This window comes from Moschus berezovskii, chromosome 4, assembly GCF_049115385.1.
Source record: "Moschus berezovskii isolate FMDL1 chromosome 4, NW_MosBer_1.0, whole genome shotgun sequence".
Taxonomy (NCBI): Eukaryota; Metazoa; Chordata; class Mammalia; order Artiodactyla; family Moschidae; genus Moschus; species Moschus berezovskii.
In genome coordinates this window covers 17,614,349-17,629,379 of record NC_142463.1, presented here as the reverse complement: position 1 = coordinate 17,629,379, position 15,031 = coordinate 17,614,349, and the positions used below count along the sequence as shown (strand labels likewise).

Genomic DNA, 15,031 nt, shown 5'->3' with positions numbered 1-15,031 from the left:
GACATATTCTATTTCAATCAAATACTCCTAAATGTCATGGATTACACTGACATAATCCAGATTGCCTTATTTTTATCCCAGGCCGTTTCGTTTTTGGGCAAGTCTCAGAACAATCAGCAAGCGTGTAGGCAGCGTTCATGCCTGGCACTGACCTGGTGTTCCAAAGTCCATGCTTTTATGATCCCAGTCATACTCCCTTCTGGGTCTGGCCTTGGGGTTTGTAACAAGGTTATTATTCTAAGAAAAACATGAAAGATAATTATTAACATAGTTTCTTAATATATTCTGTTTTTCCAAACACTTTCTCAAGGCTGAGAAAGTACGTTATTAGGAATTCCCACTACACCAGATGGCCAAACCCAAAAGATAAATGGATAAACAAAATGTGGTATAAATGGAATATTATTCAGTCATAAGAGGAATAAGAGTCAGCCAGAAATGGCTATTATTCAGCCATGGAAAGAAATGAAGTACTGATACATGCTGCAACATGGATGAATCTTAAAGATGTTATATTAAATGAATGGAGCCAGCCACAAAAGACCACATATTGTGTGATTACATTTATATGATATGTCCAAAACAGGCAAACCCATAGAGGCAAGAAGCAAAATAGTGGATACCTAGGGGGGATGCAGAGAATGGGGGGTGATGGCTAAAGTGTATGGGATTTCTTTTTTTGTTTGTTCATTTATTTATTTTTAATTGAAGGATAATTGCTTTACAGTATTGGTTGGATTTCTGTCATACATCAACATGAATTAGCCATAGTTGTACACATGTCCCCTCCCTCTTGAACCTCCCTCCTATCTCCCACCCTTTCCCATCCCTCTGGGTTGTTACAGAGCCCCAATTTGAGTTTCCTGAAGAATAATGAAAATGTTTTAAGTTAGTTGTGGTAATAGTAGCACAACTCTGTGAATACACTAAAAACCACTGAGTTGTTCACTTCAAATGGGTGAATTTTATGATATATAAACTATATCTCAATAAAGCTATTAAAATTTTAAAAGAATCGACAATAGAATGAGATCAAGAAAGCAAGAGTCCTCAACCTGCCCAGCAATTCACACAGTTTCTCTTTAAACATCATTCTATCTGCCGCTGCTAGCAACTCTGTGATGAAGGAACTACCTCTTTTGAGAGATACTGCAGTTGTGTGACAAACCCTATCTCCAAACGGAAAGAAGGAAACCAGCTTAGGTACCTACCTATGCCAGGCTCTTCACACATCATCTCATTTAATCCTTGAAATACCCTGTAAGGAAAGAAAGTATTATTACCCAGTTTTACAGGTAAGGAAACCCAGGCTCAGAGAAGCATACTATGTGTCCTAAGACACGCAGCTACAACATGACTAAGCAGAATTTGAACTCAGTCTGTTTGATTCCATTGCTGGTGCCCTTGCTCCAGTGCCACCCGAGTGCCCGGGATCTGACCTGTGTCCCAGCTACTGAGCATTTGCTCACACCCCAGCCCCCTCCTAGCCCCAGGCTGCTGTTCCGTGGCTTCCTGCCGCCTTCTCCCTGCACTGTACACAGAACAAAGACTAGCACTTGCACCACAGCCAGCTGGCCTGATTCCCCGGAAGAAGAAGTTCCAGCGCCAGGGAAGCCCGCCTGTGCCTAAGGAAGCCCTGGGGGACCCAGAGGAATGGAGAAAAACGCCCACTCCCCACCGCAAATGGGCCAGACTGGAGACTCTACCCTGCCTGCTGAGGGAACACCCGAGAGGGATGGGGAGAGCCCAGCCCTCCCACAGGAACTCGTGGCTACAATCCTCACCTTGGAGCAGAAGGCTCCGCAGTGAGACGGCAGCGGGGCAGGGACATTCTCTGGTGAGAGCAGTCAGGAGATCTGGCCTGTGCTGGGAGCCCAGACTCTGATTTCCAAACCAGTCCAGAGGTTCATTCCCAATCCTTACCCCTTCCTGGGAGATGGTCCCAGCAGGTTTGGGATGGTCCACCTGGCTCCCACAACCCCTTCCCATCACTGTGATCTGAGCTGGGAGGAGGGGCTTTCCCTAGGAAGGGAGATGGGCCAGAAGGAAGATAGGGATGCAGAAGACGAGGTAGGGGGTGGGGGTGGGACTGAGTCACCACAGTCATCTGTACCAGACAGCCAGGCCTGGAGGGCAGGGCTTTTCTGCTTGGCCCAGCCAATTGGCCCCTAGGGTAGCCTACTGGGATGAAGCTAGTGACTGCTGGGTGGAGCTGGGCTCCTCTTAAAGAGAGGAAGAGTTGTACCAGACTCAGCCTGAGCTACAGGGCCATGGTCAAGATGAGAGGTAAGGAGGGTCTCTCCTCTGAATCTGAGAGAGAGGCACCTGAGGAAGGAGGCATTGGACGCTGAAACAGGGCAAAAGAGCTGGATTGTAGAGTGGGGTGGCCTGGGGTGGGTGGTGAAATGGGTCCAAAGGGGAGTCTGGGCATAGGGCCAGGCTAGGGAAAGAGGGGTGGGTGCTGAGATGGGACGGGAGCTAGGTCAGGGGCTGTGGATAGGTCCAGCTGTTGAAAGTGAATTGAGAGGATGGATACAGATCTGGAGAATGCATCTGAGGGTCGGGCCCACTCAAGGGGAAGGTCATGGGGACTGAGACAGAACGGCAATCACTCAGGGAGATGGGAAAACCTGTCCTGGGTGGAGAATGGATTCCAGAGGTTGAGGTAGGCCTGGCGGGGGCTGCTGGGAGGCTTGACTCTCTGTCCCATAGGCCATGGTCACTCCTCTCCTCTTTCCTGAGAAGTCTCCCCTTCAGAAGACTCTTCTGGCATTGGGAGTGGCCTGCAATGGGAACCTGTGGGGTCCCTGCTCCTCCTCAGTGGGTGGCCCTTGAAGACCCCTTTTCTTCTGAGAGCTTCAGCTGTGCTGCCAGTACAAAGACTGGACTAAGGGGATTCTCACCTGCCAAAAACCTAGAGCTAGCGCAGGGGCACTTAGTGTGTCACAGCTCCTGGCTGTTCCCTTTAGAGCAAGTGACACCAAGGAAACCACACAGACTCTCTTTCAGGGTTTCAGACTCTTAGGTGAATATCTCTGTGCATCAGAATAGTTATTTGTATAGGAGAAAACCAAGTCACTCTGGACTTATGTTATGTATTAACTATAGTTTTCAATCTTGACTGCACATTAGAAAACATGGAATGTTTTGGAAAAAAATACTGTGAGGCTGGAGAAGAACAACAGGACTAGCAAGTTTCTATGGGGCATGAGTAGTCATTGAGAAAGTGGTCACAATTCCCCTACTCCCCTTCCCCAAAGAGAACTGTGCTACACACACACACACACACACACACAGCCCCTCTCACAAAAGGACATATTTCCAAAGAATACAGACACCCTCAGGCTCCCCAGTCCCACTTCATGCTCAAACACACACACACAGAATCAAACACAAGAACACAAGCAACCAAATCCTCTCTCAAACTCAAGCAAACACATACATATCATTCTCCCTCCTCCAAACACAGGCCAACATGCACTATTTCTACAACACCTCTCACTTTTCTGTACAGATTCATCCACACATTTACTCAGGTACCTACACTGTCCCACAACATACTCATTTCACATAAAATCACAAACAATGCACAGTTACACAGGCAATGATCACAGACTCACAACCACAACAATTTTATCATAGACAACCTCATACACAGACACTAACCATCAGAAGCAGGCACATTTACCCTCCAATAGGAAGTTGCACACAACCAGGATTTTCCAATCACACCCACACACGTGAACATTCACAATCACACAACTAAAGCTAGTATAGTTCACACATCATTCGTATCCCACACAACACAGACACAATCACAAACACATGTTTACACCCACACGTTGGACAGACACTCCTGACCTTACCACTCCCACTCATCCACACAGACAAGCTCATCCCAGGTAGAGCAGGGTACAGAGCCCCAGCTCCCATTCCTTTCTCTGCCCCAGGAATCCTGATCTTGGGGCTTTTGTTGGCCACTCCCAGCTGCCTTGGCTTCTTTGAGGACTTGGCTAAGTGTTTCCAGGACCCTGAATACGAGTCTATCCTTGTCACAGCCCAGGAGGGCCTCCACACCTCCCCAGTGCCCAAGCGCATAGTGGTGGTGGGAGCTGGCATGTCAGGGCTGACGGCAGCCAAGGCCCTGCAAGATGCGGGCCATCAGGTAAGCTGGTGTGGGAGGGACCTCAAGCATTCACCTCCAGTCTGCTTCGTTGGGTGAAAAAAGAAAAGGAGTGGGTTACAGCTAACCCTTGGACAACTGAGCATAACCCACTGGGTCTCTTCAGTTCAGTTCAGTTCAGTCGTTCAGTCGTGTCCAACTCTCCGCGACCCCATGAATCACAGCACGCCAGGCTTAGCCCTTAGTTATCGTTCCTCAAAAAACTGCATCCCCTGAGACTTCATTGCAACTTGTGTTCTTTTGGAAATAAAAGTAGAGAAGGACTATGCTAGCCAGAAAGGGCCAAGAGGTGTTCTGACCCCTGCAACCCTGGAGCCCTTCTGCATCATTGACGTTACTCAGGTCCCTCTGGAAGGAAACCCCATTCTGCCCAGTTTGGTTACCTTGCACATTCAGGGACCTACCGGTAGGAATTCCAGAATAAAGCCTGTGGCCAGGGCAGGTGGGAAAAGGGACTGCATGACTCTGGGAGTGACGGCAGCCTCCCTGGACACCAGGTAACCATCCTGGAAGCCAGTGACCACGTCGGGGGTCGAGTGATGACGTTCCGGAACGAGAAGGAGGGCTGGTACTTTGAACTGGGGCCCATGCGGATCCCAGAGTCCCACAGGTAAGTCTCAGGAGAGGGATGGCATAAAAGGCAAGGAGGAAGAATTAAGAGGAGCAGGGGGTGGGCTGCTGCCATTGTGTCAGAGCCCTTTCGGATTCACTGCTCATGCGATTCAATCCTGCAAGTCTGGTCCCCCAGCTGACGGAGATGATCGAGGCTCAGGGCTCAGGGTAATACAGAAAGTGGAAGATCCCAAACTAATAATGACCATTTGTTGTTGTCTGACTCTTTTGTGACGCTATGGGCTGTAACCTGCCAGATTCCTCTGTCCACGGGATTCTCCAGGCAAGAATACTGGAGGGGATAGCCATTCCCTTCTCCAGGGAATCTTCCCAATCCAGGGATCCAACCCGGGTCTCTTGCATTGCAGGCAGATTCTTTATAGTCTGAGCCACCAGGGAGGCCAGATACTACTTTAAGCTATAAAATAAATAATAATAATAGTAGCTGTCATTTGTGAACACTTACTATGTGCCTGGCCCTGTGCTAAGTACTATATGGGCATTATTCATTTGACTCTCACAACCCTATAATGTAATACTCTTATTTTTCCTATTTTCCCAGATCAAGAAACTGGGCTCAGAGATATTAAGTGACTGACCTAAGGTTCTCCTAGGAGGAAGCAATAAAGCTCCTCAAAATCAAGGGAGTACCTAGCACCAAAGCATATGCTCAATTTCTAAATCAGAATCTGGAAGAGAACCTGGCCTCCAGTTCTGGGGCTTGTAAGAAAAAAAGATGCTTCTCCTGATCTTTTGCCTTAAGTGGAAACTCAACCTGTGATTTCCCTACAAACACTATCCTAAACAAAACCAAAAATTAACAGTAGCAGCCCAAAGTAGGAGTCTTTAGATATGGCCTCAAACTTACTTAGGGCTTCTCTGTTGGCTCAGATGGTAAAGAATATGCCTGCAATGCAGGAGAACCTGGATCAGGAAGACCCCCAAGAATACCCACTCCAGTATTCTTGCCTGGAGAATCTCATGGGCAGAGGAGCCTGGTGGGCTACAGTCCAAGGTGTTGCAAAGAGTCGGACACAACTGAGTGACTAACACTTTCACTTTTCAAGCTTACTTAGAAATGGAATTTTAAATTCTGTCTGAAACAAAATGTCTTGGGCTCTGTAGTTGAGCTCTATATGCTGGGATTTCCTTAAGGGCCTTCTTTCAGTCATGGGGAACTACCTACTCCCTGTCTCCCTCTGCAAAAACAGGAGAAAAAGAACTAAAGCAACAGTAGGAGAAGGGGTTAGAGATGAGGAGGCAGTCAGGCTGGGCTCCTCGGGCACGCGAAGAAACTGGTTCTCCTGGAAATAGTTTCCACTGTGAGGTAAACAGGAATCAGGTGTCACATGGATGAGGGCCATGCTGTGCCTGTGTCTATTCCAGGTTGGTCCACACCTATGTCAGGAAGCTGGACCTGAAGCTAAACAAGTTCCTCCAGTACGATGGCAACACCTGGTACCTCATCAACAGAAAACGCTACCGCGCCAGGGAGATTAAGGCCAACCCAGAGCTTCTAAGCCATTCCATGAAACTGAGAGAAAAGGGCAAGAATGCTATAAATCTCTTCTACCAGTCCATTGGCAAGGTGACTCCTGCCTCCTCCCTCTCCCCACCTCCCCCTGCCGCCACCCCAGGGTCAGGAAAAAACAGGTCTGGCCAAAAGTCAGCTAGCAAATTAGGTGACCATCCATCAGGCCACCTTACTCCTACCTGATACTCTTATGATTAGTCTATCTTCCTTCTAACACCCCCTAAGAATGTCGCCACCCGAGCCCTAGTGCCCAGCTCCATCTCTTCTTTCCCATGTGGACCAATCATCCATTCCTTGATTAAGCAGTAGAAGGAAGGGGAATCACCAGGTAATCCAATCCTTGGTAATGAATCAGTCTTCCTGGATTGAAGCAAATGTCTTCACCTTTAAATTAAATGAAGGGGAGATCTGGGGGAAAAGAGAAAATTTAGGAGGTAGAAACTCCCTCCCCCTTTTCCTTCCATCTACTTCCTCTCAGTCCCCACCCTCTTCAAAGGATCATCCAGAGAACCCAGAAGTCCCGCCTCTGGCTTTATGACTTTCACGTTGCTACCCCTTGCTCTTCTCTACAGCTCAAAAGCCTGAAAGAATTAAACTGCAGCCACCTGATGTCCTTTAACGAATCTTACTCCACCAAGGTGAGTGAGGCAAAGTCCCAAGATAGCGATGAAAGGGGGTCTGTGCTCAACCTAGACCCCTGGGATTGTCCCCTTCCTACCAGGACCTTCTTCCAATGCCTAAGGCTTCACCTCCCTGGAGTCCCCTCACCCCTGCTTCAGCCTTGCCAGCCCCAGGCCCCTACTGAGGCCCCTTCCTCCGTGCCCTCTATCTGATGCTCCCATCCAGCAAGCTTACCTGCTGAAGGAAGGGATACTGAACCGAGGAGCAGTACAGATGATCCAGGATGTGATGAATGAGAATGCTGGATACTACAAGTCCCTTCTGGAGTCCCTTCAGATTGACATGATCTTCACAAGTAATGAGTAAGGCTGATCTGGACCAGACCTTGAGTCTGCCCCTTTCTCAAACACGCAGAACAGAGAAAGGGAACTTTGATTACTGAGTAGTTCCTGTGTGCCAGGTGCCATGCTACACATTTTTCAAGGATGATCACATTTAATGCTATATTCACTTGGAAAGTAGGGCACTAAGGAGGCTGAGGCTCAGAGAAGTCATGAACTCAGATTCACACAAGCCGGGCAAGGGCTGGAACACGTAGGTCTGCAGGATGCCTCCTGGGATGCAGAATTGCATGGTGGCTGAAGCCATGGGCTTTCCTGCTAGATTGCACATGTCATTGTGAGAAAGTCCCTTTTTTCTGGGTGTTCATTTTCCAAACTATAAAAGTAAGCAATGAACCCGTCCTCACAGAGACTAGTTAAGGTGAGATGTGTGAAGTACACGGACTTCCCAGGTTGCTCAATGGTAAAGAATCTGCCTGCAATGCAGGAGACCCAAGAAACACAGGTTCCATCCCTGGGTGCAGAAGATCCCCTGGAGAAGGAAATGGCACCCCACTCCAGTATTCTTGCCTGGAGAATTCCATGGACAGAGGAACCTGGTAGGCTACAGTCCATAGGGTTGCAAAAGAGTCAGACAGGACTGAACACACATGAAGTATCCACCACATACTGCAGGAGGCCCGCTTCCTCCCTTTTGGGACTGGGATCTCTGCTGGCAACTCAGCAGACTGACTCTGTGCCTCCCACACTCCCCCTCCTCCGCCCCCCCCACCCCCCCGCTTCCCTCTCTTCACCACTACAGCTTTTCCGAGATCACCGATGGCTTTGACCAGCTTCCCAAAGCCCTCAACGCCAGCCTGAAGCCTGGCACCATCCATCTGGGCTCCAAGGTGGAGAAGGTAGTGAGAGATGGGCCTGAGGTCCGGATTTCCTACCGGACGGGCGAATCCAACTCTACCCTGCACACCCTCACCGCAGACTTTGTCATCATCTCTGCCTCAGCCAAGGCGACGCGTCTCATCACCTTTGAGCCCCTGCTCTCCCAGGACAAGACGGACGCACTCAGCTCAGTGCATTATACCAGCGCCACCAAGGTGGTTCTGGCATGCAACGAGTCCTTCTGGGAGCGGGACGGCATCCAGGGCGGGGTCTCCATCACCGACCTGCCCTCCCGCTACATCTACTACCCCAGCCACCGCCTCCCCAGTGGCAAGGGTGTCCTGCTGGCCTCCTACACCTTGGACGAAGATTCCCTCTTCTTCATATCCATGAAGCAGGACCAGGTGGTGGATATTGTCCTGAGGGACCTGGCGGTGGTGCACCAGATTCCTGAGGAGGAGCTGCGGCGCATGTGCCCCTCTTCTGTGGTCAAGCGCTGGTCTCTGGACCCCCTTTCCATGGGCGCCTTCGCTGAGTTCACACCCTATCAGTTTGTGGACTATTCGCAGCAACTTTTCCAGCCAGAAGGCCGCATCCACTTTGCTGGCGAGCACACCTGCCTGCCCCATGGCTGGATAGACACAGCCATCAAGTCTGGCCTCCAGGTAGCCAAGAACATCCAGGCTGCCGTGGACAAAGAGATCACCGAGAGAGAGAAGACCTCACCAACAGTCACAATCATTTCTAACCCTAAGAGAAATCCCTGAGGGAATCTGGCAGGAGGCAGCCTCTGAGGGAGGAGTTGGGGGCAAAGCCCCTGGAGAGAGGTCAATGTTACTTTCCCTGGCCCACAAACAGGAACCCCCAAATACCAGACAAAGACCCCAGCTGGCAAATTCATCCCCTTTCCTGCTTCTGTCTCCTGCAAGCCCTTGAGAAGGGTCAACAGAGTCAGGGTATTTGGAGAGATAGGGAAAAAAATCAAAGATGGAGGTGCTAGAATCAGACCTTAGCTTGCATAATAGTAACAAGGAAAAGAGGAAGGTTTCAACACACCCAAATTTCTGGCATCTACAATTAGAAGCCCCTAAAGGAACAGACAAACTCAAACCATAGCACTGTTAAAACACAGATTGGCCACATGAACCCACAGTTCAGAAAACCCCATCATCGAGTGCCTGAGCCAGGGGCCTCACATCTTAGTTCAGCTGGAGTCAGGGTGGATGGGAGATAACAGTTCTTTTTTGCTCTTTTTTGAGCCTGGAAAACAGGACCTGGCTTCCTAGACATCTCCTGGCCTGAGGACTTTTTCTCTCTACCCTGATCTCCTCATCACCAATTAGAACTCACCTCCCTGCCTCTGCCTGTCCAGTCCACATGTCCCCCTAGGAGGATACCAATTACATTCTAGATGTTCCCTCCACACTCTGTTCCTCACTAACACCTGCCCTGTCCTTCCAGGCTTAGCTGAAAGTGTTCCCTCTCCTGAAATCCTTTCTTAATGACCAAACTTAGACCCCCAGGGACCTCTTTCCTTTGAACCACAACTTTTTCTACCTAGAGTCCCAAACATCCTGACTGTGGATCTTCTGGTACTATTACCTCTTTTTTATCCAAGTAAACAGAAGTAAATAAAGTGGTAAGCCCTCTCACTAGAGAGCTTTCCTACCAGGAGGACTCAAGATCAGCATGATGTCTTGAAAATGGCATATTTATAGGAAGAAGGGATAGAGGGAGGAGACATTTTCTTACTGCATTTGGTCTATTGTTAAAACCCCAGCCTACTTAATTTGGGTTTTCTATGTACCTCTATATTAGTCAAGGCTTTTTCCAATTCAGGTGCTGGAAATCAAACCCAAACTACCTTAGGGAAAAAGAAATGCTTTGGCTCACATATCTGAAAAGTCCAGGATGAAGCTTACTTCACCAAGACTAATTGGGTTCAGGAATTGATAAGTCATCATTAAGCTTCTCTCTTTCCACCTCTTGACTCTGCTTTCCTCAGTTAACGTCCACATTGAGTTAAATGATGTTCCCCAAAATTCATATCTACCCCAAACCTGTGAAGGTGATTTTATTTGGAAATAGTCTTTGCAGATGTAATCAAGTTAAGATGAGGCCATCTTGAATTTGTATGGTCCCTCATCCAGTAATTGGTGTCCTGATAAGAGGGAAATTTGAACACAAACATACACAGAGGGAAGACAGCCATGTGAAGATGGAGGCAGACTGGGGTGATGCACCTACAAGCCAAGGAATGCCAAGGATCACAGAAACTGCCAAAAAATTGGAGGAGGCATATAACAGACTCTGCCTCGGAGCACTCTGAAGGAACCAACCTTGTGACACAGTCTTGAACTTCTAGTCTCCACTGCTGTGAGAAAATAAATTTCTGCTCTTTTAATCCACCTAATTTTATGGTAATTTGTTTCAGCAGCCCTAGGAATCTAATACAGCTTCCTTCATTCTTCTGGCAAGAAATACAGTCAGAAGCAACTCCAAGATTACATCCTCACAGGTTGCCCTTCAAGGGGAAAGAAAGCGCTTCTTTCTCCCAGGTGGTTGTTTTACTTGCTAAGTCATGTCCAACTCTTTGCGACCCCATGGACTGTAGCCCCTCGGGTTCCTCTGTCCATGGGATTTCTCAGGCAGGAATACTGGAGTTGATTGCCATTTCCTTCTCCAGGGGATCTTCCTGACCCAGGGGTTGAACTCACGTCTCCAGTTTGGCAGGAGGATTCTTTATCACTGAGCCACCCAGGAAGCCAGAGCATTCATTTATATTTTCATCCTGCCCATCCACCTGCTTAGTCGGACCCACCTCTCAGCCTAGAAAGTAGATCTTGTGATCAGCAGCCAGTGGAAGCGAAAAATGGGACAATCTTCTAGGAATTATAGGCTAGACAGACAAATATAAAAGATGGACACTACTCTAGGCTGGGCTGGGGAATATAGCTGAGCCATTCCAGGCCTGGATTAAATCAGCTCCCTTGGAGTTTCCAGTGCAAGATGATTCACCATCAACAGTCATGATGCACATGGTGAACTCCCTAGACCCTGTCTATATCAAGGGAGGAGTCACTTTCCAAACTGTCTTCTGGACTGTTTATCTAATAACCCCATTAGTGTCATGACAAAGGCCATGCCTTCTTGAGGCTCTTAGAAAAGAGGAGGAATCCTGACCCAGTGAAGTCCAGGCAGAGAAAGAAGAAGAAGGTGAGACTGGGGGAGAGCAAGGTCCCTGGGGAAGAGCTCACCATAAACCCCCTCGGCTAAGAGAAGGACCCTGAAGAAACAAATCAGGGAAGAGCAGAGGCAAGAACAAGGAAGCAAAGGGCTCTTTGCTGGCCTCTGCCCATTGGATATAAAATTGAGGCCCCAGGGGCATGGAAATCAGCTGTACAAAAGAGGATGAAGTAGGGGGAGCGGAGAATGGAGGATGGAACCACAGACCCAATCTGTAGTTCGGAGGGAAATGACTCCCAGCATTTGGGTGGGAGTATTAGGCAGAAGATAAAAATGTTCAGAGATAGTTTTTTATTGTAGAACTGCACATGAGGTTCTCAATGACAAAAATCTGAAATGAAATCTGAGTGATTTAAATTGAAAAGGACTTTGAGGAAGACTATCAAGAGGCTCACAAAATTGACAGGAACGTAAGTGGGTAGATGCCAAAGGAGACCTGTGACCTGAGCCACAGCCGAGCTCCTGCCACAGGGGCAGCCGAATAGATTCACTGTGGCCAGTGAATGCTGCTTTGGCTATTGGGACCACCACCATGCTCTTGTCTACTGCTGCCAGAGCTATTTCTGTCTAATGCTTTTGCATTTCCCCCAGATTCAAAATCATGAATGGGAGTATCCTAGCTGAGCCTAGGTCAGCACCCACTCGCTGGCTTCAGGGTCAGGGAAAGCAAGTAACCAAAAATACTCTTTTGGAGTGGGAAGCGAGGTATTGCCTTTCATCAGACCTTACTGTGGTGGGTTCTTCGGGCACAGGAAGCAACCAAAAGGCAAAGTCAAGGTAAGCCCTGACTAAGGGAAGGACAGGGCACATACCACCTCTGCCACATGAGCCACTGAATCTCTTTGAGTCTCACTTCCCCAGGTGATCAATCAGGGTAATACCCCAGCATATCGTAGCTGAAGGGGTTAGAGATCATGTACTAAAGGCTCCTGGAGATTTCTATGTGCATAGAGCATGCAGGAGGCCTTTGCCTCCAGTGCACTGAGAGAGGAATTATTCCCTGGGTAAGGGTAAGGACTCAAAGCTTAGTGGGATAGAGTGACTTGCTGAAGCTTCTACAGCCAGGTGTTGGAAGAGAATTCACAGCCAGGACTGCCTGACTCAGAAGTCTAGCTCTTACCACAGCACAATGCTGCTAGTCTGGAGAGAGAAACTGTTAGTGCAAGTTCCTGTGCCCGACACACAGTTAGGCCAAACTGAAACATCGAAGTTTGGAGCAGAGAAAGGTTTATTGCTGGGCCATGCAAAGAGATGGGGGCTCATGCTCTAAAAAGCCCTGAACTCTCCAAAGGGTTTCAACAAAGCATTTTTTAAAGCCAGGTGTGGGGCAGAGCGCAGGGGCGGTTGGGTTGCCGGGTCTGTGATCAGCTTGTGCACAGTTCTCTGACTGGGTGATGGTGAGATAACACGGTGGTGTTACAGGGGTTAAGATTAACAGTCCTTAGGCTCCAGGAGGCCTGGGGCTATATGCTCATGGTCATCAAGTGGTTAATATCTTCCATTTGGTGGGCACTGGGGGCTCATATCTGTAAAGCAACTCAGGAAATGTGCATCAGATACTGTCATTTAGGTACTTCAGGGGCTTTCCTGGTGGCTCAAACAGTAAGGAATCTGCCTGCACTGCGGGAGTTCAGTTCAGTTCAGTTCAGTCGCTCAGTCGTGTCCGACTCTTTGCGACCCCATGAATCATAGCACGCCAGGCCTCCCTGTCCATCACCAACTCCCGGAGTTCACCCAAACTCACCTCCATCAAGTCAGTGATGCCATCTAGCCATCTCATTCTCTGTCGTCCTCTTCTCCTCCCGCCCACAATCCCTCCCAGCATCAGAGTCTTTTCCAGTGAGTCAACTCACTGGAAATGAGGTGGCCAAAGTATTGGAGCTTCAGCTTTAGCATCAGTCCTTCCAATGAACACCCAGGACTGATCTTCTTTAGAATGGACTTGTTGGATCTCCTTGCAGTCCAAGGGACTCTCAAGAGTCTTCTCCAGCACCACAGTTCAAAAGCATCAATTCTTTGGCAATCAGCTTTCTTCACAGTTGAACTCTCACATCCATACATGACCACAGGAAAAACCATAGCCTTGATTAGACACACCTTGGTTGGCAAAGTAATGTCTCTATCCATTAGATCATAGAAAAAGCAAAAGAGTTCCAGGAAAGCATCTACTTCTGCTTTACTGACTACTCTAAAGCTTTTGACTGAGTAAATCACAACAAACTGTGAAAAATTCTTCAAGAGATGGGAACACCAGGCCACCTGATCTGCTTCCTGAGAAATCTGTATGCAGGTCAAGAAGCAACAGTTAGAACCAGACATGGAACAATGGACTGGTTCCAAATTGGGAAAGGAGTATGTCAAGGCTGTATATTGTCACCCTGCTTATTTAAGTTACATGCAGAGTACATCATGCAAAATGCCAGACTGGATGAAGCACAAGCTAGAATCAAGATTGTTGGAAAAAACATCAATAACCTCAGATACGCAGATGACACCACTCTTATGGCAGAAAGCAAAGAGGAACTGAAGAGCCTCTTGATAAAAGTGAAAGAAGAGAGTGAAAAAGTTGGCTTAAAACTCAACATTCAAAAAACTAAGATCATGGCATCTGGTCCCATCACTTCATGGCAAATAGATGCGAAAACAATGGAAACAGACTTTATTTTCTTGGGCTCCAAAATCACGGCAGATGGTGACTGCAGACATGAAATTAAAAGACACTTGGTCCTTAGAAGAAAAGCTATGACCAACCTAGGCAGCATATTAAAGAGCAGAAACATTACTTTGCCACCAAAGGTCCATCTAGTCAAAGCTATGGTTTTTCCAGTAGTCATGTATGGATGTGAGAGTTGAACCATAAAGAAAGCTGAGTGCCGACGAATTGATGCTTTTGATCTGTGGTGTTGGAGAAGACTCTTGAGAGTCCCTTGGACTACAAGGCGATCCAACCAGTTCATCCTAAAGGAAATCAGTCCTGAATGTTCATTGGAAGGACTGATGCTGAAACTGAAGCTCCAATACTTTGGCCACCTGATGCGAAGAACTGACTCATTGGAAAAGACCCTGATGCTGGGAAAGAATGAAGGCAGGAGGAGAAGGAAACAACAGAGGATGAGATGGTTGGATGGCACTGTTGACTCGATGGACATGAGTTTGAGCAGGCTCTGGGCGTTGGTGATGGACAGGGAGGCCTGGTGTGCTGCAGTCCATGGAGTGGCAAAGAGTTGGACACAACTGAGGGACTGAACTGAACTGAATTGTAAATTACATAAAAATATCTCCCAGATTCCTTGCAGTAAAAAGTGAGCTAGTCCAAACCAGAACCAGACCTAGTTGCTATTCCCTTCTCCAGCAGATCTGCCTGACTGACCCAGGGATCGAACCCAAGACTCCTGCAGCTCCTGCACTGCAGGCGGAATCTCTACTGTTGAGCCACTGGAGAAGATCAGTATTTTTTTTTCTTTTTTCTTTTTTTAATTTTTATTTTTATTGGAGGCTAATTATTTTACAATATTATATTGGTTGGTTTTGCCATACATTGACATGAATCCGCCCCGGGTGTACATGAGTTCCCCCTCCTGAACCCCCCTCCCACCTCCCTCCTCCCCTTATTCT

General features: G+C 48.1%; 1 protein-coding gene across 2 annotated transcripts; it reads left to right on the top strand.

The window, feature by feature from the left end:
- Nucleotides 1-2,124: 2,124 nt before the first annotated feature.
- Nucleotides 2,125-10,559, top strand: LOC129540891 (L-amino-acid oxidase-like). Of its 2 annotated transcripts, XM_055402387.2 has the most exons (7): nt 2,125-2,286; nt 3,951-4,165; nt 4,681-4,793; nt 6,182-6,383; nt 6,902-6,967; nt 7,176-7,312; nt 8,094-10,559. In XM_055402387.2, the coding sequence occupies exons 1-7, from the start codon at nt 2,187-2,189 to the stop codon at nt 8,935-8,937; spliced, it is 1,677 nt and encodes a 558-aa protein (XP_055258362.2). In that variant the 5' UTR covers nt 2,125-2,186; the 3' UTR covers nt 8,938-10,559. The 2 variants fall into 2 exon arrangements, with proteins under 2 accessions (XP_055258362.2, XP_088690949.1); XM_088834823.1 differs by lacking the exon at nt 3,951-4,165 and having other exon boundaries at nt 2,246-2,286.
- The last annotated feature ends 4,472 nt before the right edge of the window (nt 10,560-15,031 follow it).